Source organism: Bufo bufo, chromosome 5 (assembly GCF_905171765.1).
Source record: "Bufo bufo chromosome 5, aBufBuf1.1, whole genome shotgun sequence".
NCBI lineage: Eukaryota > Metazoa > Chordata > Amphibia > Anura > Bufonidae > Bufo > Bufo bufo.
In genome coordinates, this window is record NC_053393.1 from 35,612,169 (window position 1) to 35,639,157 (window position 26,989).

Sequence of the window (26,989 nt, forward strand, 5' to 3'; positions counted from 1 at the left end):
GAACAGGCCGAATCTAATTTTTGAAAAATTTGCTCATCTCTAGGTGTGACGAGCGAAAGCAGGGTACAAATGTCAGTGCCATCCTCTATAATGTGGCCGGGAGGGGGGGGTATAAACTATAAGGAGCTGTACTCACAGTGGCTGCGGCTATAGGCTCCAGAGTAGAGGGAGGAGGTGCCCAGTGGGCACTGCTGGCATCCACTTGCCCCAGCTTTTTCTTGATACAATCCCACAGGGCAAGGTGTGCACTGCCCGTCCACATAGTAACTTCCAGGTGGACAGGTCCCTGTGAAGAGACAAGAGCGCCACATCTCAGGCTCATACTAAGGTGTGGTTTTACATAGGACTGCTGATAAGTTACCTTAACATAGAAAGTTAAATCAGAGAAGCAACCCAATGACAAACTCAGCACTGCTACACCTATGTTTCTAGAAATCTTATGGCATGCATTTACGTTAGGTCTTCTACTCTAGTCACATTCAAACCTGCACTGAGAATTGTTCTTGCAGATAAAAGCTCACAGCTGGACTGATATCCTGCAATTCATGGTAGGTGTTTCAGCTGTGATAGACTGCAGTACACTGCTACATGTGAACACAGCATCAAAATGCACCTCTTGTAAGCATGCTCCGTGCAGAGAGGTCATATGCAGCCTGAAAGCGAAGAGCTACAGACTTTTGAATGCAGCTCTGGATGTGACTGGAGTATATAAACTGAAATTTGGTGCAAGAAAAAAGGAATTTTGTTTGTACTGATTCTGTTACTGTTGCTGTAAATCTTAAATTTCCCCTGAAAGGAATGATGGGTCATCTCCACGTAGGGGAATATCACATACCGCAGCCTCCCACATCCCTGATATCCTCTGTCCTGGAATTCAGAACTTTCTGGAAGCCGTCAGCACATTGGAGTGTGACCCGCAAGAAGGCGTCTTCTGGGAGGAAATCTGACTTATCTGCCTCAAACAGCTTGGAATCCAAATTCAGGGAGTAGTCGCCACGTCTGACAAGAGATAAGAGGCGCCCAACCAAGTCCTCGTCAGCAAGGGCCGATTCTGTCAGGGAGAGAAATGGAGAAATTGACACTAATGAGATCATAAGATCTTTCTATTATTGGTCTGGCACCAGCATAGACCACAGCGCTGTGCAGACATTGTCACAAACTCCATGCAGATGTCACCCCAGGTGGGATTCGAACCCAGGACCCCAACATTAAGCACCATTATTTACGGTATACCACTCAGTAGATTTTCTTTTAAAAAAAACGGAAAAATCCAGCACATGCACTACGCAAAAAATCCAATCTCTTTATTATGATCCTTTAAAATTCCATGAGCTGATCAGAAAGCTTTACGGTCTCCGCGTTTCGACAATCTGTCTTATTCATGACCATACTGTGTAGCCAAATTTTCCGGCTTAAAAAAAACCTTCACCCACCTCAGACACTGCTCCCTTACCATGTGTGAATAATGACCAAATTGGAATCGCCGGTGGACTCTGTATGGCCAATGATGTAGCACGAGGAGGCTCTACCGCTCCGTATCAGTATGGTTCTGCCATGTAAATGGGGTAATTGGGCATTGACCAAGAGCCCAGACTCTTAAGGGGACGTACAGCCCTCCTCCAAGAAACTGTACCTTATATCTTTATAGAGGACCAGTTTTCTGATACAAAGCTGCAAATCTCCTATCAGTTCTGTCCACCAGGGGGTGTTTTGAGCTGTATAATTCCATATGCATTGAGCTCCCCCTAGTGGTGGATCCAGGTCGGCCATAATAATTTTTAATTCTATTTGAGAGTCTGGTTAGATGTAGTAAACGCCCATTGCATTTTACTGCTGTGTTGAAAGTGCCAGAGTTTTGTAGTTTTAGGACGTGTATATCAATGATAAAGGGGTTCTCCGCGTAAAGGTGTTTCTATAAAAATCTGAATGTTCTTGTATGGTGGAGAAATTCACAGTTTGAGCACTGACCAGCTCCTTGTCCCTCATGACCTCAGCACGATGCCAGCTGGGCCAAGACCTGATACTCTGCAACATCTGCGGGCCAATGTGTCGCAGGATACCATAGACAACCTGTATGCCTCCATGTCCAACTGTATCTCACCTTGTATTCAGGCTAGAGGACCTAGGGAAGTCTCCTCTCCAGGAGCAAATAGGGGTAAGTATTATCATCTCCCTACACCTCTTTTTCGGCATAAAAAAAGTTGCAAACCTCATGTTTGCAACTTTTTAAATGCCGCCCTTGCCACTTTTTGAAAGGAGGAAATGGAGAGGCCAGGGAGAGGGCAGGCAAACAGGCCTGCCAAAATCTATGGCAGCCCGAGGATGACGAGGCCTGCTCCACTTTCATAAATCTCGCCCATAGTACTTTGGGACGTCTTGGGTTCTACATAATACCACCATCTTGGTAATAGGAATAAGAAATTTACTAAGGGTGTCAGTTATAAGTTTGGCTTTGCCTTGTGTGCCTGCACCAAATTTATGAACTGATGCACCTTAATAATATACACTCACCTAAAGAATTATTAGGAACACCATACTAATACGGTGTTGGATCCCCTTTTGCCTTCAGAACTGCCTTAATTCTACGTGGCATTGATTCAACAAGGTGCTGATAGCATTCTTTAGAAATGTTGGCCCATATTGATAGGATAGCATCTTGCAGTTGATGGAGATTTGAGGGATGCACATCCAGGGCACGAAGCTCCCGTTCCACCACATCCCAAAGATGCTCTATTGGGTTGAGATCTGGTGACTGTGGGGGCCATTTTAGTACAGTGAACTCATTGTCATGTTCAAGAAACCAATTTGAAATGATTCGAGCTTTGTGACATGGTGCATTATCCTGCTGGAAGTAGTCATCAGAGGATGGATACATGTTCTCATTCTGTTTACGCCAAATTCGGACTCTACCATTTGAATGTCTCAACAGAAATCGAGACTCCTCAGACCAGGCAACATTTTTCCAGTCTTCAACAGTCCAATTTTGGTGAGCTCATGCAAATTGTAGCCTCTTTTTCCTATTTGTAGTGGAGATGAGTGGTACCCGGTGGGGTCTTCTGCTGTTGTAGCCCATCCGCCTCAAGGTTGTGCGTGTTGTGGCTTCACAAATGCTTTGCTGAATACCTCGGTTGTAACGAGTGGTTATTTCAGTCAACGTTGCTCTTCTATCAGCTTGAATCAGTCCGCCCATTCTCCTCTGACCTCTAGCATCCACAAGGCATTTTTTCCCACAGGACTGTCGCATACTGGATGTTTTTCCCTTTTCACACCATTCTTTGTAAACCCTAGAAATGGTTGTGCGTGAAAATCCCAGTAACTGAGCAGATTGTGAAATACTCAGACCGGCCTGTCTGGCACCAACAACCATGCCACGCTCAAAATTGCTTAAATCACCTTTCTTTCCCATTCTGACATTCAGTTTGGAGTTTAGGAGATTGTCTTGACCAGGACCACCCCCCTAAATGCATTGAAGAAACTGCCATGTGATTGGTCGACTAGATAATTGCATTAATGAGAAATAGAACAGGTGTTCCTAATAATTCTTTAGGTGAGTGTATGTGACGTGAGTGCAATATGGTTTACACCTTTAAGTGTAGACCAGGGGGCTGCCTGGCGTGAGATGGGAAAGTTGCACATAGTAAATGAGCCATAACCCAGGTCTAATCCGGAGTTTTCATCTAGAAAATGGAACTGTTGCAGAATTGACGACCAAAATGTTGCAAAAAAGTCGCAAAAAAATGTTGCTAAAGCTCCACCTGTGACTTTTTTTGACTAATTTATGAACTATGATATGCCTAAGATCTCAGGATAAAAATATTATAGAGGCAGAAAACCTGACTGTATACAGTAATAACGGAACGTGGTCAATGTATCGGTCATCAGATGCAGCTCTCGCGATGACTGTACATCCTCAGCATTAACACTTTGGCGGTGTGACCGTCGGCACCACTATTCATAGATGACTTATTCTGAGGGGACGTGGAGTCTATTTCTAATAAATGCGGAAGAATAATTTGTATTATTAGATTATTACCAGAATGATAAACTATGCATGGAAAAAATGTGCACAGGAAAAAGGTGTATGGGTAAAGGGTGTGCACACCCCCAAATTCAAGTTAAAGAGGAGCTGTAACTACTTTAATCTCCCATGTAATAGGAATTCTGGAGCATCTGTTCTTATGGCTCTATGTCATGCCACTCCTCTATTATTCAGACTAAAAGTTCTAATGAATTACTAGCAGGTTGCAATAAAGGTCCAGCTGGGTTTTACCTGCCCAGTCTGACACTATCCAATCAGTGCTGCCAGTGTTAGACTGGGCAGGGACACACCCCCAACTGGTTACACCCAGCTAAACCTTCTTTGCAAACTGCTAGTAATTCAATAACTTTTAGAAGGAATAATAGAGGAGCACATCATAGACTCAAAAGAATAGATGCTTCAGAATTGTCATTACATGGAGAATGCGAGTAATTACCAAAACAGACCTGTCAGGAGAGGAGACAGCTCCTCTTTAAGTTAAAGCAACCTCCACCCAAACTATATCATTCATATAATGGATTGCTGTTATATATAAGACATTGTGAGGTCTGGGCCCCAGAATAGACACTGTGTAATGTGCTTAGCACGCGATGGAGTTAGCAGGAATACCAGGTGGCACATGCGCAGAGCGTGCGGCTGCTCAGCAAATCACAGTTAAAAGCTAGTTTGACTTACTCGTCTAACACACTTGTTCTTACTTGAATTCTTGATGTTGACCTGCCTTGCTGTAGTGGTCTTCTGCTTTGTACCCAACTATCCCACATGCCCAGCTCTGCTGAACCATCATTACCAAAACCTTTGCTTCTGTACTACTCTACTATACAGTGCTTCATAACCTATCTGCTTAACCTCTATTACCAGACCTTGGCTGTCAGACTACAATTATGTTATGATACATTTCCATATCTGACTGACCCTCATTGCTGACTTCCGAACGGCCTGACCTCTCTTCTGTACAAAATCTTTCCACTACATTTAGAGACTTCTGAAATTTGTCGATACCCACATCAAGTGCTTCGATTTGGTCTGTTCCCCCTCCTACCTGCCAGGGAATCTGCTCTAGGACAAGCTGGAGGAACCAAAGTCCTGGAGCTAGCTGAGCACCTTAACCCTAGCCAAAGTCATGGGAAAAGAGGGCTAAATAATGCCCTCCAGTCAGTTCTTGACCCAAGTATCGCAGGAATCGGCTAGACCACTTTAGCTATGGTTGGCTTACAAATAGCCCCATCAATGAGCAACCAAGGTTGGTTATTGCAACCTATGAAAATATCAAGCAAGAGGCCAAGAAGATCTCAAGAGACCCGATGGTTGACAAAGTGGAGAGCATCCATGGAGGCCTTCTCTAAATGACATGACTTCAAATCAGAAACCCTCAATGAGCTCTCCTCAATCCAAGTACTTACCAATGTCATGTAAGCTAGGCAGATAGGACACTGGAATTTGTTGTAGCTGAGCCGTCCATGTTACATTTACTCCTAGTCGGTTTGAGGACAAACATTCAACATGGACCGTGGAGTCATCACATAAGGATAGACGTCCTTCTCCGTCACTCTCAAAGCTTTGTATCTGGATAACAACACAAAATCAAAATCTACTGGAGTCCATTAAAATCAGTGGCCATCCAATCATTCTGTTGGTTCCTGGCAGTTCTATGGAAGACTTTCCCAGGACGGAGGAACAAAAATGTGAATTTCAGAAGATTGAAGAAGCTGAAGGTCCTGCACAAACAAAAAAGTACTGCTTACCTGAATTTCACACAATCCTCGTGATTTCAGATCATCCAATATAAAAGATTGAAAGCTTTGTAGTACCCCGGCGTAGTCACCCATGCACATTTTACCAGGAGGCAGCATGAGCTGGAACCAGGCCTGAGTTTGGACCGTCTGGAAGAACTCCAGCCCTGTAAATAGTATGAAGCTCATTACTACAGATATTTAATAAACCAGACGCAGCAGAGCTGAATATAACAAGCCAGGTTTTACAATTTCAGCTCTGCTTCTGTACAGGTGTCTGGTGTCCAAAAAGTTGGATGGGTAAAAAGTTTTTTCAGACATACAGTGTAGAGTTCCAAATCCCCTGCATAGACAAGTATATAATAAAATGCTAGCTCTCCCCACTAGAGGGAGCTCAGTGCATATGCTGTATACATTGAATGCAATAATAACACATTATGCAGTAAGCTCCCTCTAGTGGTGACTGCAGATAGAGAATGTTGCCATTTAAAGGCTATGGACAACATCACATGGAAAAAATGATTTTTACACGTGGTTAAAAAATCTGCACTCGGTTCCAGTCTGCAAACCTTTCTTCATTCAATTTCATCCCCCCCCCCTCCCCAAATATGCAATTTTCAGTATCCTGCTACTTTAAGATTTTCCTCAAGTGGACATGTCCTTAGAAATACATGCTGCGTCCAGGATGCTGCTGTCTTGGCCTGCAGGAGCCTTTATGAGCTGCCCTCCTTGGATGCTTTCCCCTTCTCCACTCTCTGTTATGCTGTGTACAACCTCCTCCCCCTCCCCGCTCCTATCTCTAACACTGAGAGAAAGCCATTAAAAACACAAGCAATGCTTGTCGTGTGAGTGTAGCATTAGGCTCTTACTTTGACAGGCCTGGACATGAGGAGGCTCTGGGGTCCATCGTTGAGTTTTTGGGTCACAGGTGAATACACTACTGGGGAACATATTGTTGTAGCCCTTGTGACACACAACACGACATCTCTGTGACTTCTCCCCTGACTCCAAGTCCTCCTGGCAGAAGACAGATCCGTGCTTGATATCCTGGGCATCAAATGGAAAAGGACACTGCGGAGCTGTCAGAGGCAAAGCATTTCCAAATTAGCAGAGACATTTTTCAGATTAGAAGAAAGAGGATTAGAAAAAAAAATGTGTCCGTCTCACACAAGTTCTAAGATGGATAATATTTTTCACAGTTTCCCACTTATAAATTATGTAAATGCCTCAAACCGACATATAAAATTAATGATGGGTGTAATACTCTTCTTATAAGCAAAGAAAATACTTCAGAATGATCCAATCCTGCAAATATTTTTGACTACAGAAAAAAATAATTCCATAGCTACACTAGATTACTTATCCTGTACCGATCCTGATTTGCATCCTGTATTATACTCCAGAGCTGCACTCACTATTCTGCTGGTGCAGTCACTGTGTACATACATTACATTACTTATCCTGTACTGATCCTGAGTTACATCCTGCATTATACTCCAGAGCTGCACTCACTATTCTGCTGGTGCAGTCACTGTGTACATACATTACTTATCCTGTACTGATCCTGAGTTACATCCTGTATTATACTCCAGAGCTGCACTCACTATTCTGCTGGTGGAGTCACTGTGTACATACATTACTTATCCTGTACTGATCCTGAGTTACATCCTGTATTATACTCCAGAGCTGCACTCACTATTCTGCTAGTGGAGTCACTGTGTACATACATTACATTACTTATCCTGAACTGATCCTGAGTTACATCCTGTATTATACTCCACAGCTGCACTCACTATTCTGCTGGTGCAGTCACTGTGTACATACATTACTTATCCTGTACTGATCCTGAGTTACATCCTGTATTATACTCCAGTGCTGCACTCACTATTCTGCTGGTGGAGTCACTGTGTACATACATTACATTACTTATCCTGTACTGATCCTGAGTTACATCCTGTATTATACTCCAGAGCTGCACTCACTATTCTGCTGGTGGAGTCACTGTGTACATACATTACTTATCCTGAACTGATCCTGAGTTACATCCTGTATTATACTCCACAGCTGCACTCACTATTCTGCTGGTGCAGTCACTGTGTACATACATTACTTATCCTGTACTGATCCTGAGTTACATCCTGTATTATACTCCAGTGCTGCACTCACTATTCTGCTGGTGGAGTCACTGTGTACATACATTACATTACTTATCCTGTACTGATCCTGAGTTACATCCTGTATTATACTCCAGAGCTGCACTCACTATTCTGCTGGTGCAGTCACTGTGTACATACATTACATTACTTATCCTGTACCCATCCTGATTTGCATCCTGTATTATACTCCAGAGCTGCACTCACTATTCTGCTGGTGTAGTCACTGTGTACATACATTACATTACTTATCCTGTACTGATCCTGAGTTACATCCTGTATTATAATCCAGAGCTGCACTCACTATTCTGCTGGTGTAGTCACTGTGTATATACATTACATTACTTATCCTGTACTGATCCTGGTTACATCCTGTATTATACTCCAGAGCTGCACTCACTATTCTGCTGGTGCAGTCACTGTGTACATACATTACATTACTTATCCTGTACTGATCCTGAGTTACAGCCTGTATTATACTCCAGAGCTGCACTCACCATTTGCCTGGATTATTCAAAAGTAGTACTGACTCTGAGCACTATAGTGATTGTATAAAGGAACATACCTAACAAGTTCAACCTTCCTCAGAAATAGCTCTTACTGTAAAGAACTCTTTCCTATATTGCTGCCTGAATTGCCTTTCCTCCATATGTAAGGAGAGTATACTGTTCCTCGTTACAGTATTCGGAATGAATGGATCATGTCAGTTCACCCAAAAATCTCTTTTGCAGCTGCTGCCTGACATTGAGTACTGCTGCGTAGTTGACTTGCAAAAAGTATAGTCAACTCCTTCTCTTCTTGTGCAGCTTTCTTTTATACTTTCAATTGTTACATTTTTTAAAAATCTCTGCTTGCTGTCAGTGAGTGAAAACATTGTCTCAATCACTCCATCAATGTGAAGATAATAAAACCCGTTCGGGTACAATTGGTCGTACCTTGACAGCTAGGTCCTGACTTTTCGGACATGGTCACTTGTGTTCCTGCAGCCTCTTCACCATGTATGAAGACACAGACACACTGATTTCTCTCCTGATTGCACTGCTCCCGGGTGGGGTTTCCATTTTCATCACACGAGGGAATAATCTGCTCACCCAGAACCCTATCTTCAGATTTACGGATGGCGCAAAGACCAGGACCTGTGAACATAATGGTGTTGATCATCTCATATACACCAATTGCCTCCGGAGCTGCACTCAGAACTTTTTCTAGGTTTTAAGCCAATAGTCAGTGTATTACATTGTTAGCTATTGGATTTTCCAAACAAATCATCTGATTGGCTGCACGGTACTCACATGTGATGTTCTCGAAACTATCGATGTCTTGTAAGACAACTTTGCCGCTTATCGGATGCACGCACCAGGATTCGGTCTCTGATTTTTGCAAAGTAGCATATTGCCCGGACTAAAAGAAGCAAGCTCTGTGTTATTCTCACAAGAAATTACCTTAAAGGGGTCATAGGACTCCCACCGAGCACGAGAATGGGGGTCCTCGAGTCCCTATGTGAAAGGAGTGGTAGTGGACATGCCTGACTACCCTCACCCCATGCAGAACTCGGCTATAACCTTCTGTCCCATATAAGTGAATGGAGCGGTGGTAACTAGTGTTGATCGAGCACCAAAGTGCTCTGGTGCTCAAGTACAACACTTTGGGATGCTCGGGTGCTCTACAAAGCACCAGAGAGCAATGGAAGTTGCTCTGAAAAGGGGAGGGTGTCTGGTTCACAGGAAAAGCTCAGAAATTGATAGAAACACCACTGAAATGGTTTGGGAACAGCATGGGGAGGATGTCTGGATGCATCATAGAAACATACATAGAAACATAGAATGTGTCGGCAGATAAGAACCATTTGGCCCATCTAGTCTGCCCAATATACTGAATACTATGGATAGCCCCTGGCCCTATCTTATATGAAGGATAGCCTTATGCCTATCCCATGCATGCTTAAACCCCTTCACTGTATTTGCAGCTACCACTTCTGCAGGAAGGCTATTCCATGCATCCACTACTCTCTCAGTAAAGTAATACTTCCTGATATTACTTTTAAACCTTTGCCCCTCTAATTTAAAACTATGTCCTCTTGTAGCAGTTTTTCTTCTTTTAAATATTCTCTCCTCTTTTACCTTGTTGATTCCCTTTATGTATTTAGCAGTTTCTATCATATCCCCTCTGTCTCGTCTTTCTTCCAAGCTATACATGTTAAGGTCCTTTAATCTTTCCTGGTAAGTTTTATCCTGCAATCCATGTACCAGTTTAGTAGCTCTTCTCTGAACTCTCTCCAAAGTATCAATATCCTTCTGGAGATATGGTCTCCAGTACTGAGCACAATACTCCAAATGAGGTCTCACTAGTGCTCTGTAGAGCGGCATGAGCGCCTCCCTCTGTCTACTGGTAATGCCTCTCCCTATACACCCAAGCATTCTGCTAGCATTTCCTGCTGCTCTGTGACATTGTCTGCCTACCTTTAAGTCTTCTGGAATAATGACCCCTAAATCCCTTTCCTCAGATACTGAGGTTAGGACTGTATCACTGATTTTATATTCTGCTCTTGGGTTTTTACGCCCTAGGTGCATTATCTTGCACTTATCAACATTAGATTTTAGTTGCCAGATTTTTGACCATTCCTCTAGTTTTCCTAAATCCTTTTCCATTTGGTGTATCCCTCCAGGAACATCAACCCTGTTACAAATCTTTGTGTCATCAGCAAAAAGACACACCTTACCATCGAGGCCTTCTGCAATTTCGCTGATAAAGATATTAAACAATATGGGTCCCAGAACAGATCCCTGAGGTACCCCACTGGTAACAAGACCTTGGTCTGAATATACTCCATTGACTACAACCCTCTGTTGTCTGTCCCTCAGCCACTGCCTAATCCATTCAACAATATGGGAGTCCAAGCACAAAGACTGCAATTTATTGATAAGCCTTCTATGTGGGACAGTATCAAAAGCCTTACTAAAGTCTAGATAAGCGATGTCTACTGCACCTCCTCCATCTATTATTTTAGTCACCCAATCAAAAAAATCAATAAGATTAGTTTGACATGATCTCCCTGAAGTAAACCCATGCTGTTTTTCATCTTTCAATCCATGGGATTTTAGATGTTCCACAATCCTCTATTTAAGTATGGTTTCCATTAATTTCCCCACTATTGATGTCAGGCTTACTGGCCTATAGTTGCCCGATTCCTCCCTACTACTTTTCTTGTGAATGGGCACAACATTTGCTAATTTCCAATCTTTTGGGACGACTCCTGTTACCAGTGATTGGTTAAATAAATCTGTTAATGGTTTTGCTAGTTCACCGCTGAGCTCTTTTAATAGCTTTGGGTGTATCCAATCAGGCCCCTGTGACTTATTTGGACTCTTGGACTCCCAGGTCGCTGCTGGGAACGATGTTGTCCGAGTAGTACGCCACTTTTACAGACTGCCAATAATACGCACCAAACCGAAGATAAAAACGATTTTAGAGCAAAAAATATATAAAGTGCAAGTGCTGCCAAAAATTACAAGCAAGAGGCACTCCGATACAACCTGTATATCACATAAAGGAGGGCCTCATTCACATTGTGGTACAATTGTTCAGGTAGTGGGACTCCTACACTCATAAAGCCTATGCACTAAGTGAAAGGACTGCCAAAAATCACAAGGAACCGGCACTACAATACACCCTTTATTACACATAAAGGAGGGCATCATACACACCCTTTATTACACATTAGGAGCACGGGCCTGCTGGTGACCCTCTAAAACATTAGGGGTGAGGGTCTGCTGCTGAGCTGATCGTCTAAAAAAATAGGGGTGAGGTTCTGCTGCTGATCTGACCATCTAAAACATTAGGGGTGAGGGTCTGATGCTGATCTGACCATCTAAAAAATTAGGGGTCAGTGTCTGCTGCTGAGCTGACCTTCTAAAAGATTAGGGGTGAGGGTCCGCTGCTGAGCTGACCTTCTAAAACATTAGGGGTGAGGGTCTGCTGCTGAGCTCAGCATCTAAAACGTTATGGGCGAGGGCCTGCTGCTGAGCTGACCCTCTAAAACATTAGGGGCGAGGGTCTGCTGCTGAGCTGACCATCTAAAACATTAGGGGTGAGGGTCCGCTGCTGAGCTGACCTTCTAAAACATTAGGAGCGAGGGCAGCCTAATAAGCATGTTGATATGATGGAGGAGGAGGACGAGAAAAGGGAGATTTAACCATATACACTTTTTTGTGGTGGAAGGGGTGCATGGGAATACAGTGTATTCAATACACCATAAAAGGCACATTTAAAGTGCCTTTATGTTCATCCACTTTCCTCTGGTGGAGTAGAGAAGTCAGGGGTAATCCAGGCCTTGTTCATTTTGATAAGAGTCAACCTGTCAGCATTTTCAGTTGACAGTCGGATGCGCTTATCAGTTATTATGCCGCCAGCAGCACTAAATACCCGCTCTGACAAAACGCTGGCGGCAGGGCAGGCCAGCACCTCCAAAGCGCAGAGCGCCAGTTCAAGCCACCTGTCCAGCTTGGACACCCAATAGTTGTCAGGCACAGAGGGATCACTGAGGACGCTGACACGGTCTGCTACATACTCCTTCACCATCTTCCAAAACTTTTCCCTCCCTGTGACACTAGGCCGCGCATCAGGGTGAGGGTGCTGGCGGCGTGTCATGAAACTGTCCCAGGCCTTGGCGAGTGTTGCCCTGCCTCTGTTGGAACTGCTGCGTGTTCCCCTCGTCTTCCCACCTCGGTTGCCCAACGAACTACGTACTCTGCCGCCAGCGTTGTCAGCTGGAAATTTTTGGAGCAATTTTTCCACAACGACCTTCTGGTATTGCACCATTTTGCTAGTCCTCTCTACCACAGGAATGAGAGATGAGAAGTTCTCTTTGTAGCGGGGGTCGAGAAGGGTGAACAACCAGTAATCGGTGTTGGCCAAAATGCGTATAATGCGAGGGTCACGGGAAAGGCAGCCTAACATGAAGTCAGCCATGTGTGCCAGAGCCCCAACAGACAAGACTTCGCTGTCCTCATCAGGAGGATCATTCTCAATCTCCTCATCCTCTTCCTCCTCTTCGGCCCATCCACTCTGAACAGATAGAATAAACCTGCTGTGGGTACTACCCTCTGTAGCGGAGGCAACCGTCTACTGCTCCTCCTCCTCCTCATCCAATTTGCATGGAGAATACGAACTGTACTGTCTTCCACCATTTCCACCTCTTCCACATGCAAAGCGTCCTTCTTCATTGTGAGCAGTGAGCATTTGAGTAGAGACAGAAGTGGGATGGTTACACTGATAATAGCGGCATAGCCGCTCACCATCTGTGTTGATTGCTTAAAGTTGCATAAAACCTCACAGAGGTCAGACATCCATGCCCACTCGTCGCTTGTGAAGAGCGGAAGATGACTGGAAAGGCGACGACCATGTTGCAGCTGGTATTCCACTACTGCCCTCTGCTGCTCACAAAGCCTGGCCAACATGTGGAACGTGGAGTTCCAGCGCATGCTCACGTCACACAACAGGCGGTGAGCTGGCACTTGCAAGCGCTGCTGCAGCGCTGCCAGACCGGTGGAAGCTGTCGATGACTTTCGGAAATGGGCACACACGCGGCACACCTTCAGCAGTAGCTCAGGCAAATTGGGGTAGGTTTTGAGAAACCGCTGAACCACTAAGTTGAACACGTGGGCTAGGCATGGTATGTGTGTGAGCTTGCCGAGCTCCAAAGCCGCTACCAAGTTACGGTCATTAACAGACACAACCATGCCTGGTTGTAGGTTGAGTGGTGAGAGCCACAGCTCAGTCTGGTCCCTTATACCCTGACACAGCTCTGTGGCGGTGTTCTGTTTGTCACCTAAACATATTAGTTTCAGCACGGCCTGTTGCCGTTTTTCCACTGCAATGCTACACTGCTTCCAGCTACTGACTGATGTCTGACTGGTGCTGCAAGATGAGAATTCAGAGGTGGAAGTGGAAGTGGAGGAGGAGTTGGATGAGGAGAAGGAGGGGGGGGTTGCAGCCACTAATGTAGGTGGTGGCAGAAATCCGGATGGAAGTTGGGCCCGCAATCCTTTGCGTCAGTAGCACCTGTGCCATCCCAGGGTACAACTCGCTCCTGGCCTCCACAACGTTTACCCAGTGTTCCGTCAGGGAAATGTATTGTCCCTGGCCACAAGCACTTGTCCGTGTGTCAGTCGTTAAGTGGACCTTCCCAATAACTGCGTTGGTCAGGGAACGGGTGATGTTACGGGACACATGCTGGTGTAAGGCGGGGACGGCACACCGGGAAAAATAGTGGCGGCTGAGGACTGAGTAACGAGGGACCGCCGCCGCTATCAGGCTGCGGAAAGCCTCAGTGTCCACAAGCCTAAATGGCAACATTTCCAGGGCCAGCAATTTTGAAAGCTGCGCATTTAGTGCTATGGCCTGTGGGTGGGTGGGTGGGTGGCTGGGTATTTGCGCTTTCGCTCAAAGGCCTGGGTTATGGACATCTGTACGCTGCGCTGGGACACAGAAGTGGATGTGCTAGTTGTTGGTGCTTCGGAAGGTCCAGGTGCAGGGCGGGAGGCATCCGGGCCTGTGTCTTGGACAGGGGATTGGCCAGCACATAACACAGGGGAAGAGGAGGCAGTGGTGTGACCCGCAGACACTGATTGTGGACCCAGGCATTCGGCCCACCTATTAGGGTGCTTTGATGCCACGTGGCGGATCATGCCGGTGGTGATGAGGTTGATAGTGTTCACGCCCCTGCTCATTTTGGTACGGCACAGGTTGCAAATGACAATTCTTTTATCATCTGAACTTTCCTCAAAAAAGCGCCAGACTGCGGAACACCTAGCCCTTGGCAAGGGAGATAGCCGCAAGGGGGTGCTTCGGGGAACAGTTGCGGGCCTGTTTGGTGTGGCCCGCCTTCTCCCTTTTGCCACCCCACTGCCTCTTCCAGCCTGTTGCGGTGCTGCTGATCCCTCCCCCTCTGTACTGCTGTCCTTGCTCGGCTTGCCACCTTCCCAGGTTGGGTCAGTGATTTCATCGTCCACCATCTCCTCTTCCACTTCCTCACTCTGGTCATCCTCCTGACTTGTTGACCTAACAAGAACCTCACTTATTGACAACTGTGTCTCATCTTCATCATCAACCTCTTGAGACATTAATTGCCGTTGACTTATTGGCAACTGTGTCTCATCATCATCATCCACCTCGTGAAACACTAATTGCCGTTCCCCACCGTCATCTTCTTGTGACTGTGGATGCTCAAGAGTTTGGGCATCAGTGCACACGATCTCCTCATGTCCCTCTTCAAGCGGGCTTGGCGAGAGGCCCAAATCAAGGAATGGCGATGAAAAGAGCGTGGGATCACTTGTTTGCCAAGACTCTCCATGGTGGGAGGAAGGAGGATCAGGGTGAGGATTCTGTTGACCAGACTCTTGGCTACTGAAACTGGACTTTGTGGAAGACAGGGTGGTGCTTAACCGACTGGAAGCATTATCTGCTGCAATCCAACCGACCACCTGGTCGCACTGGTGTGACGTCGAGAGTGATGTCCTGCACCGCCTTGCAAACTGGGAAATGAAGCTAGGTATCCTGGATGAGTGTGTTTCTTGTGCTCTGGCAGCAGGCACAGTTTCATCGAGCCCTGGGCCACGACCTCTGCGTGCATCCTCAGCAGCACGGCCACTTCTCAGTCCCTTACTCCTCGCCTTGAGCATATTAAATGGTATATATTCTTGCAAGTATGTCACACGTACAGTAGCGCAGGTTTTGTAAGTGTATGCGCAAAAAAATTAAACTAAATGTCACTGATATTTATGATGCGCAAACGTTATACAGGAGATGTAGCGCAGGTAATGTCGCTGCTGTCACCAGCGGCTAACGTTATACAGGAGATGTAGCGCAGGTAATGTCGCTGCTGTCACCAGCAGCCAAACAATTGCACGCAATTAAGCACACGTTGCGCTAATGTATTTCGCAGCCAGATAAAACAATAGTCCTTAAAAGGACTGTTGGGTCTCTAACACCTTTCAACACTCAAAACTCCCTGGAAAAACACAATTACTCTCCCTACACTATCTGTCCCTTCTGCTGCAGCTCGCCCTGACTAAGTCTGAGCCAAACCACGTGTAATCGGGTGCTATACAGCACCCAATGACGCGTTCCGGCCAGCCAATTACTGTAATGCCAGTAACCAACATGGCTACGGCATTACAGTGAGTGGCAGTACTTCCCCACATGTTTATTGGCTGCTCATGTTCGGCTGAGCATGCTCACCCAACACTAGTGGTAACATATGCTCACTACTGCTCCATTCACATTGAGGACTCAGGGACCTCCGCCTTTGTGATTGGTGGGGGTCCCAACAAACAAACCCACAACAAGCATACATTTATAACCTATCCAGTTAGATGAGCAGTGGTTTATATATCAAAGGTCAAGATGGTCCCTCGTTATGGTTCTGGAACTAGTGTCTCCCCCTCTTCACCTGTTCCTCTCTAGAGAGCAGTCCTGCACAGGCTCTCCAGACCAGTAGAAAGGGTGAAGGGACCAACCATGGCTGCGGCCTCCTCTATTGAAAAGGGTCTCATTGCAGCTGCATGCTCTGCCTCTATGGTTTGTATGCCCTTGTATAACTGGAGAGCCCATTTCTTCTTTTTGGTAATACAGGTGACCTGCGGCTCAAGACAAATATAGAGCTTGGAAATAGAGTGCTTCATGTTAGGCACAGCAAGCCACTGCAGGCTACAGCTCACCCTCCTAAAGGACATATCCATGGTCACCATATAACCTATGGAATGGAAGGAGGAGGTCACAGGTCCCAAACTGTGCAAAAGCCACATCCAGCGACTGTATTGCACTGGGAAGAGACCTTCCTTCTTCTCCCGTTGCAAAACCCTTACTTCCAGTTTGATGAGAAATCTCTAAGTCACCTGCACAGTTTTGGCTTTGGATATAATTACTCATTTCAGCAAAGAATAGTTGCCCTGGATCATGGTAGATTACCTCGGTACAGAGTGGTATAAATTGACTAGAAGTGATGGTCTTGATAGCAGCAGATTTCATAGACATCCAGTTGGAGACCAGAGAGTTCACCTTAGCTTGTTGGCAGGAAGTGTGGCCTACAGAAAATGGACATATAATATATGTGAGTTGTGTAGACCTGTCTTAAGCATGAGACATTTCTTGGCACACTATGGATCACCATTTATGCCCCATGTCATCCCTGTAGCAAGAAGGTCTTGTGCTTGATCACCCGCCTTCCCATGTCTTGTAGAACAGGAGGTCCTGGTGACATCTGCCTTCATTGGGCATGTGGTTGATACTCTGAAGACCTACAAGGGTTCTCCCTTCCCATCAACATGAAGAAAGGGACTATCTTTTGCTCTCCCCCCCCCCCCCCCCATCCTGGATCCATAGCAGGATTATTGGCTGCCCCTATGAGGTCTTTTATCTTAAAAACATGGCATCTTACACTGTGGAGGACCAGAGGTTCTTGTCACAAGGGAACCAGGAATGTAGCTTCCTTCATCATCAACACACCAGTAATGACCTAAATGAGAGAACAAATCACAAAAATTATCTTTTGAGTCTCCAAAACTTCAAATCAGTCCTCAGCGTGGTAAATTAATTCCACCATCTCTAGAGATAATATTGAGATTCCATAACTGATGAGCTAGACACATACAGCATCCGTGCTAACTACCAGATGGTCTACACAACTCTTTCATTCATCAGAGAGTTCCGCCATCAGTGGATGGGTCAATAGATCTTTGGTTCCACCAACACAATGAATGTCAACAAGAAAGTATATTGCTTTAGGTGCATCTCTAGACCCTATTGTCTGCATGGGATGGACGGAGGCCCATACAACCTTTATACTTCTTGACTACTGCTAACAGCTCTTTTTAACTTCACAACTTTATGTTGAAACAAAATTTAAAGAAAGACAACACACAGAATACTAAAACTCACCTGAACCTTGATAGAACTGGACTGGGTTCCAGTTTCCAAGTCCGTCACACTGAGGGCTGTATGGGATGTAGGACAACTCAGTGGTTTCTCTAGAATTTGCTCCACTTTGCCAGAAAAACTGCAGAGCTGCATAGGCAAGGAGAACGATCATTACTAAAAGATATATAATGACTAAAGTATACAAGTGGCCAATTGTAAATGGGTTGTCTGAGTTGGGCAAAAAAAATGCCCATGCTTCGGGGTAGCTCCAGCACTAGAACTATACAGCTCCATCCACTACATATGCAGAAGCTAAGCTAAAACAGCTGATTGGTGAGGATGAAGAGTGTCAGACTCCCGCCTATTAGAGATCGATGGCCTATCCTGAGACTGTACCATCAATATCAAAATCCTTGCCAACCGCTTTAAGGCATGGCAGGTGCATGGCTTGTACTATAGCTCAGTTCCTGCTGCAGTCTCGTGGGTACACTAGGCAGATCCCAGCAACACCTTGAACATGATTGAAAATGGAGTCCAAATGGGGCCCTATAGCAAAACAAAATGGGCTCCCATTCTGCTATCACCACATCAACAGAAACACAAACTCGCGATACAAAAATCTTATGATTATTTTGGTCACCAGTCAACTGTGTCGTCTCCTTAGTTTTCCAGCAATCTGCATTCAGCTTTCTATTCTCCCATCACCGACAGGGGTTACTAATAGCACCCCTTAATGAGTGGAGATGGGCCCTCTTAGCTTAGGGGCCCCACAGCAGCTGTTATGCCTGCAACCCTGGTAATTAAGCCTATGAGGTCGGGGTCCTGGTAAATAATGCTTGAGATACCGCATGTTACCCGTACTGGAATAGGCAGCAAGCTTCAGCCCATAAGCGTCTTTACTCAAGAACTTCTCAGATACCACAATTGCAGATTTCTGATCCGGTGTGTACAGCAAATCCCTCTCGGACAGCCGGAGTCCACTGGCCACTAGGAAGCTGTAGGCCAAAGGAAAGTGGGAAGAATTTGATGCAGCAATAATGCTCCTGGCGTCTTCTAGGAATTGTGAGGTCTTCATTTTAGCTAATTCACAAGACCCAGGACCTGACAAAAGAAAACACACAGTCAATTACAGGGTATTGGGGAATTGAATTTTCAATGCTTCAGTAGCCTAATTTACACAAATTTTCTTTATTTCTTTACAAGCTATCCACCTCCCCCCATGGATAACTCTGTCCCCTGCACTTCCTTTAGTTCCTACATTGGTGACTATCGGTGCAAATGCTGTACTTATACAAAAAAGCTCATCGCATCTCTTCATCCATTTTTGTCACTGCCTCCCCGGTGAGAGATCTGAGAAGATCAGATAGACTTGCGGCATGTGAGTCTATCTGACAGGTTTTTCTGTGTTTCCTTTCTGTTTGTTGTTGTTGGCAGGATCCCACCTCTCCACAGGTTCTGCTCGTTATCTGTGAAGAGGCTCTATTTAAGTCTGCCTCTTACTGCTAACCTTGCAGTTGATATTTCCTTCTGGAGTTGTATGCTGGTTGTTTGAGGATCTTCTGCTTCCCTCTCGTCTCAAGCTAAGTTCTCCTGTTTCTCACAGGTGTTTGTGTTGTTTCTAGGTCTCAGGGAGACGCTGGTCACTTCACGGTGGAAGGTACCTGATGTCTCATTCCCCGCTCCCTAAGTTAGGGTTTGCGACAGTGTCATCAGGGCTTAGGTTCCAGCGTGTGAGTTCGTTCACCATCAGGACTTGCTCATACTGTCAGCAGTCAGGGAGAGGCTCAGGGATTGTTAGGAGGTTACCATTCCCTCCTCCCTAGCTTTGGGGCCTAGTCTGTTTTCCTGTCGCTGTTTGTTTATTTGGTGTTTCTCTTATCCCCACTTACCGTGACTTAATTTCAGGCAATGCTGCATGGGAAAATATGCAAATTAGCTTGAATCAGGAAAAACTAGAGACTACTCCAAAATGAAGAACGACCTATCTGTAGACAATTGTTTCAGGGTTTTTTTCCCTCGTCAGTAATCTTATCCAGCCAGTTGGGTAGTTCTCCCTTTTGGAGAAGTCTCTGATTTGGCTCACACAAGCTCATTTGCATATCTTTTGGAGAAGTCTCTGATTTGGCTCACACAAGCTCATTTGAATATCTTTGCATATCTTTCATTGCCTAAAAATAAGTCTCCATTTACTTACAGGATCTCCTCAATTAAAACTTGTACTCTGCCCGAGCTGCATCTAAGACAACATCCCACCAGCCAGAACCCTGAAACAGCTGTCTACAGATAGACTGGAGAAATCCTTGGTTTGGCTGACGAGCTAATTTGCATACACTTTTTATTTAGAAAGGCTCTACATAAAGGAGACTTGGATAGTAATGGTCTATCCTCAGCATAAGTCATCAATATTACATCTGTGGGGGTAAGACACCAATTCCAGAAACTATAAAGTGAACGGAAGGCTCGGTCCACTGTGAAGTTTCCAGCAGCGGCAGCGTACTGCAGCTCAGCTCCTGTTCACATGACGAGGAGCTGAGCTGTAGTACCCCCGCACTGCCACTAGAGAGTGGACAAAACCTTAGGCCTCTTTCACACGAGCGTGACGGATTGGCTCCGGATGCGTTCAGTCAGTTTTGTCTGCGATTGCGTTCAGTTTTTTCAGCTCGGGTGCAATGCGTTTTTCACGCGCGTGATAAAAAACGGAAGGTTTACAAACAACATCTCTTAGCAACCATCAGTGAAAAACACATTGCACCCGCACTTGCTTCCGGATGCAATGCGTTTTTCACTGAAGCACCATTCACTTCTATGGGGCAGGGCTGCGTGAAAAACGCAGAATATAGAACATGCTGCGATTTACACACAACGCAGAACTGATGCGTGAAAAAAAAACGCTCATGTACACAGACCCATCTAAATGAATGGGTCAGGATTCAGTGTGGGTGCTATGCGTGCACGTCACGCATTGCATCCCTGTGGAAAACTCGCCCGTGTGAAAGGGGACTTATGGTTCCGGTTCCATCCACTGTACTGTTACCTGCACTGGTGGCTGCCTAAAACAACTGATCAGTGGAGGTGCTGGGTGTTGGACCCCACAGTGTCATATTGATGAGAATAAGACATCAATATCTAAGTAGCAGAAAGTCCCTTTAAATGTAATGTGTCACCAGTCTTAAACTAGTGACAGAGCCTGATGAAAAAACTGGGTCACTTTCTTGAGTTGACCCAGTGATTTTGCTAAAACTGTACTGAGCAGCTACAGCGCAAGATTAGCACTGGATTCTGCTCATGTTCAGGAGGCCTCATATTTATGAGCTCCCAGATATTCCTGCCCCTGCAGCTAATTGAGTTGTCAATCAGAGGGGAAGGGTTGATGTCCAATCCCTGATCCATAAGGTCAAATTTTCAGTTATGACTGAAGAGTATATGTAGTTCGATTTGTGGAGAAGATCAGCACAAAATATTATTGTGGCAACGTCAACTCCATCCCAAGAGGTTCTGTAGACTTGAGTTGAGGGGTTGACTGGACCACTACAGAACTTTAACTTGGTCTTTGAGGTTTTGGGTCATTGTTAATTTGGCAAATCCATCCTTGACTTATATTTGGAAAGCTTTAGACTGGGGATGCTCAACCTGCTGCCTTCCAGCTGTTGCAAAACTACAACTCCCAGCATGCCCAGACAGCCTACAGCAAGACATGGTGGGGGGGTTATGTAGTTTTACAACAGCTGGAGGTTGAGCATCCCTGCTTTAGACAATGTAGGCTCCTCAATAATACTTTTAACATCACTACAACTTCTCTAGAGCTTCAAAGGGTCAAGATCAGACTTAACACAGAGGAGCCACCATAGGTCCAGTGCTTGAGGGACCCTTTCAGTCCTGCCACCCAAGGTCAAAACATCTTCCAAATGAATTGAACCATTATGTTGATGGTACAAATATAAGAACAAGGATGATTTCTTGGCTGATCTGCAAGACTAATGGACAATAATTCCTTGGTCCGTAGTGGACAACATGACCAGTGAAAGTTTATAATGATATTATCTTGTTGTTTGAGATGTTGCTTACATTTTGGAAACTTATTGGGTGGTGCATCAGTTCCTTCAAGTTTTTCTCCATCCATATTCACACACCAACAGCTACGCGTGTCCAGGTGTCCAAGGGGTGTGGAAAAATCACTATATGACCCTGGATAGTAGGAAAGACTGCCACTGATTAGTCTCCAGAAAATATAAGGGTTCAGCAGGATATTATCGGATGATGAAATAGTCAAGTTTCCTTCCAAGATCTCCTGTGGAACGTCATTAAAGTGAGAAAATCTGGAGAAAGCAGGGAAAACATTCTGGTACCCCTTGTCATAAAGATTCTGCACAAAATCAGAAAACCTTTGAGAAGAAGACTCCTTATACTTCAGTAGGACTTTAAGAGTTTCCAAGAATGAGACAGTTCCAGTCTGGTTTGTCCACCTCTCGTATAATTCAAAGGCTTGCTCCGTTGGGCCGCTGCATTGAATTGTTCTCCATTCTCCTTCAGGGGAGCACTGGGGGATGTAAACTTGTAAAGGATCCAGTGGTGGGGTGGGCACAGATAACCATGACCTTGTGGCCTGTAGAAAGGCATTGCTGGCAGCCAGTTGACAGGAACTTGGACCTAAATATTAAAAACAGATCATTGTACAGTAACATACTCATCAACAATTGTGATTTTTGCACTTACATTTTGAATATTCTATTAGAGGAGATTTCCACTTTGAAGAAAACTAGACACTTCGATTATTTTGTGGCAGTGAGTGTTTAATTTCCCCGCAGCGCCACCTCAGGAGAAACTGAGCATTACACAGTTTCCCATTCAAATCAATGCAGGATGGGATTGTTCCTCCTCAGAATTCTCTTGGGTGTATGGAAATAGTTTTTTAAACTAAACAACCCCTTTAAGAAAACATGCGGTGAGCCCATTTGGAGGATAGTGAGGGTGATTGTAAGTAGCCAAAATGCTAAAAATAAGAAATCAATGTTCCTGAAGAAATTGTTGAAAGACAGAAGAAAACACAGAATGATAGTAAACTGCTATGTCGAAAGGGCTTGAACGTTTGCTCTCTTGGTCACCAGAATGCAGGGGTGAACTGGCGATATTACCCTACAGGGAAATTTCCTGGTGGGCTGATGACCAGGGGGCCACCTGACACCCCCACACTGGCCAGGTACTTAAAGAGGCTTAGTCTGCATGATCAACCCTATTAAACTAGGCATACTACCAGGTAGGGTTGATAATGCTTGTTTGAAACAACACCTTTCTTTTGTTGTATGCTAAATAGCTGCAGAGATATCTGCATTTTTAAGCATATGCAAATGAGTATATTGGAGCACCAGGAGGCGAAGCTCAATCCCCCGGAGCACTGCTTTGTAACACCCCCTGTGCTCTGCACACTCCCCCTCCACTTGATTGACAGGGCCAGACATGCTGAGGGCAGAGCTGTGTCCTAGAATCTACATATCATATACTCTATGTACTATAGCTTTACCATACTGAGATCTGCTCAGAAAGCTAATATACTGCTTTATTCCCCTGCACAATATATAATTATAAAGACACCAGTAATGTGTGTTAGATTTCTGAACATAGAAAAAAACTTTTCTCTGTGTAGACCGGTGTAGCTTGGTAGTAAGTGCTTGGTCTTGTATGTAAAGATAGAGAGTGCAATTCACAGGAGACTTGTATTCAAAAAAAAAATTCTATTTAGGGCTCATGCACACAACCGTATGTATTTTGCAGTCTGCAAAACATGGATCTAAAAAAAAAAAAATGTTGACATCCATGCGACGTCCGTGTTACATCCGTTTTTTTTTTTTTTTTTGCAGATCTATTGTAACAATACTTGTCTTGTCCTCAAACGGACAAGAATAGGGACATGTTCTATTTATTTTTCAGAATGGACTTGCGGACATACCGATACGGAATGTATACGGAGTCATTTCTATTTTTTTCTGGTCCCATTGAAATGAATGGTTTCGCACATGGCCGCAAAAAAAAAAAAACGGAGGGGACACGGACAAAAAATACATTGTGTGCAGGAGCCCTTAACCTGTAATAAAAGGCTATACTATAATACATAAAATATAATCATATAATAATAATAAAAGGCCTTACTATATTTATATTTGCTTAAAGAAAACTAAAACCTATTACTGTTTTTTTCACAGGCACAATATTTGATTATAAATAAACAAACAATATTTATTAGCTTTTTAACCATATCTCAGTGTGGTAAAGCTATAGTACATAGAGTATATGATATGTACATGCAGGACACAGCTCTGGCCTCAGCTTGCTGATGTCTAGCCCTGTCAATCAAAGGGGAGGTGGGAGAGTGCGGAGCACAGGGGGTGTTACAAAGCAGTGCTCAAAGGATTCAGCCTTGCCTCCTGGTGCTCCAAGTTGCTCATTTGCCTATCTCTGTAGCTGTTTAGCATAGATACAAAAGAAAGGTATCATTTTAATCAGCATGATACACCCTACTAGGCAGTATGCCTGGTTTATTAAGATTGATTCTGGTGACAGAGCCTTTTTAACAATCTGATGCTCTCAGAGCATCAGGTACTTATGCACCTGGCCAGCAACTACAGGTGCCCTCCTGAATTCAACTATATCACTGCCCGCTGTATGGTGATAGGGCAGTATTTCATGCTGCACTGTGGTATTTGGTTTTGCTGTTGCGGTATTTTGCGCTACACAACGGTATTGCTGTCCCTGCCTACCGCACTTGTGCTGGCCAGCCTTCTGTCAACTTGGGGCCACTTTTTTTTTCAGGGCCACTTTAAGATCCCAGTCCGCCCCTGCCAGAACGATGTCCTCCTAGGTCACCTGAGAAATGATTGTAAACTCATAACCCACCACTACCATACTGACACCATGATTGGAGAATTGTGGGGTCATTAGCACCAGTGCCCATTAAAGTCTGGACAAGATTCCCCCTGTACGTTACAAATAATGTGGCTAGTACTTCGGTGCCATGAACCATTCTAGACAGCAAAGCTTAATGGGTTTTACAAAATTATAAAATGTATTGCAATTCATCCTCATTAACAGGGTTTGCCCACAATACAAAGGTATCATCTATCCACGATCACGAGAATAGGGGTCCCAGTCATCTGGATAAATGGAGCGGCAGGTTGAGCATGTGCGCTGCCACTCCATTTACTCCTTATAGAACTGCAAAAGATAATCAAATATCAGAGCGAATGGAGCAGCAGTGCACATAACCAACCTGCCACTACATTCATTTGGGGAATGAGACCCACTTTGTTGTGGTCAGTGGGGTTACCAGTGGTTGGAACCCCTCTGATCAGACACCTATTTTGTGGATAAGGAATAAGTTTGTATTGTGGGTAAAAACCCTTTTAAATTTAATGGTGCTGATCTGAAATACCAGATACAGCCTACGGACAAGGGTGGTACTGTTTTGAAAAAAAAAAGGAGACCCTTGTTTCTAAATTAGGACAATACCTTTAAAGGGTTTCAGAAATCAGAGTTTCCTGGGCTCCTGTGACTTCTGCCCTGTTTGCAGGCAGGCCACCAGGGAAGATCCTTGCAGGAGACATTTACTACATGCATTCGTGGTCACTAGTTCTTGGAAAACTACATCTATAGGGACTTGTCCTAGCAAATGTTCTCTTTTGTTCAACGGACAAAAAATATATGTTCACATATGCTAACAGAAAAACTTACATTGAATATTTTCTCCAGATAATTTTTGAGTTCCCGGAATATTCTTGCCCTCCAGGTCAACACAAAAGCAATGTCTGCCAGCACACTGAACAGTCAAATAATTTCCTTTCTGGTCACAAACCGGGATATACACATCCGACCCAGCAGATTGGCTCCTCTGGAAAGCTATTTGAGTCTTCCCGCTCCCTCAAACACTTTGAAGAGCATCTTGGTTGTTGATCTTGTGTCCTTGTTCCTTGAATTTCCCGACCTTGTTCATTAACACACCAACATTCAGACATACTGCACTGGATTTCCTCATATCGGCCATCCTTGGTACATCTTGGGACAAACGTCCATCTGGTCTATTCTCACAGGCTTCAGAATCAATCAGTATCTTCACAGCTTTAAAAATGTCTTCCGCAACATAGGGTGGAATGGAAACCACATCTCTGAGAAATGTTGAAAATTCCTTACGTTGCAAGAGCGACTCAAGATATTCAACACGGTTGCGGTTTTCTCGTAGATTAACTGTATGCCCAAAACTGGATTGTATTGATTGGTTGAGGTTGAATTCTGGTTTGATGAGTTTAATGAATCTTTGGTCAAGTAAGAATCTTCTTCAGAGGAAAATAATTTGCAAGTTCTTTGAAGTTTCCTCCACTGTACGTTCCTGTTAGGCCAATTTGTTGAAAAAATTCACTAAAACTGAATTTGCTATTAGTACCAACTGCACCAGTGAAATTAAATGAACCCAAATTTTTTAAAAATTGCCCCCAAAAAGGGTTTGTTGAAATTTCATGGGGTTAGAAGCGAATTGTAGAGCAAATTTTACTTGTGTTTTAGAAGTGAAGAGACCAAGGATTGCATCACCAAGAAAGTCCTGAGCCTCAAATCTTCTTTATCTTGGCCAGCCAAGAGTCCAGTATTCATTAATGCCTCCACCAAGTAGGAGGGACATAATCTGGAGCTGATCTTTGTCCCTGACTCCTCTTCTTGAGTGAAGTACAAACTCTGTTGACTAAAGTGGCCTATTGTTCCATAAAACAAGGTGGAGAGTGATTGTCTTCTTCTGGTTGTACAGTCTTCAAAATTATCTACAGATGTTAAAAAAGAAAGAGAAATTAAATTATTTTTTACTATAAACTTATATAACAGCTTCTGGCGGGTCTTTGTTATGTGACCTTCCACAAAAAAAACAGAAATATAATTTTTTTACATGGAGCACACACAACCAGCTGCCATGAATATTCTCTGCTGTGTAGACTGGGACAGGGTCGGCAGAGTCATGTCATTTTATTATTATAAATAAGTTAAAGACAGCTGTCTTGTACTGATAGAGGCCTAGATAAGATAGAATAGTAACACTATGCACTTACATAAGCCACTGTATGCAGTTCTCCTGTCCCTCTCTGGTCTCGAGGGCTATACTCCATCATTTCCTGAAA

General features: G+C 44.5%; 1 protein-coding gene across 1 annotated transcript in view; it reads right to left on the minus strand.

The window, feature by feature from the left end:
- Positions 1-26,989, minus strand: part of TG (thyroglobulin) — a 174,274-nt gene that overhangs the window by 131,507 nt on the left and 15,778 nt on the right. The window contains 19 exon segments of the mRNA XM_040433830.1: positions 137-286; positions 836-1,051; positions 5,443-5,605; positions 5,785-5,939; positions 6,642-6,851; positions 8,861-9,061; positions 9,218-9,326; positions 16,442-16,677; positions 16,790-17,008; positions 17,362-17,439; positions 17,862-17,987; positions 18,702-18,941; positions 21,906-22,487; positions 25,563-25,725; positions 25,727-25,899; positions 25,902-26,149; positions 26,151-26,313; positions 26,316-26,438; positions 26,441-26,638. Of these exon segments, the coding sequence (XP_040289764.1) occupies positions 137-286; positions 836-1,051; positions 5,443-5,605; positions 5,785-5,939; positions 6,642-6,851; positions 8,861-9,061; positions 9,218-9,326; positions 16,442-16,677; positions 16,790-17,008; positions 17,362-17,439; positions 17,862-17,987; positions 18,702-18,941; positions 21,906-22,487; positions 25,563-25,725; positions 25,727-25,899; positions 25,902-26,149; positions 26,151-26,313; positions 26,316-26,438; positions 26,441-26,638 (3,753 nt within the window).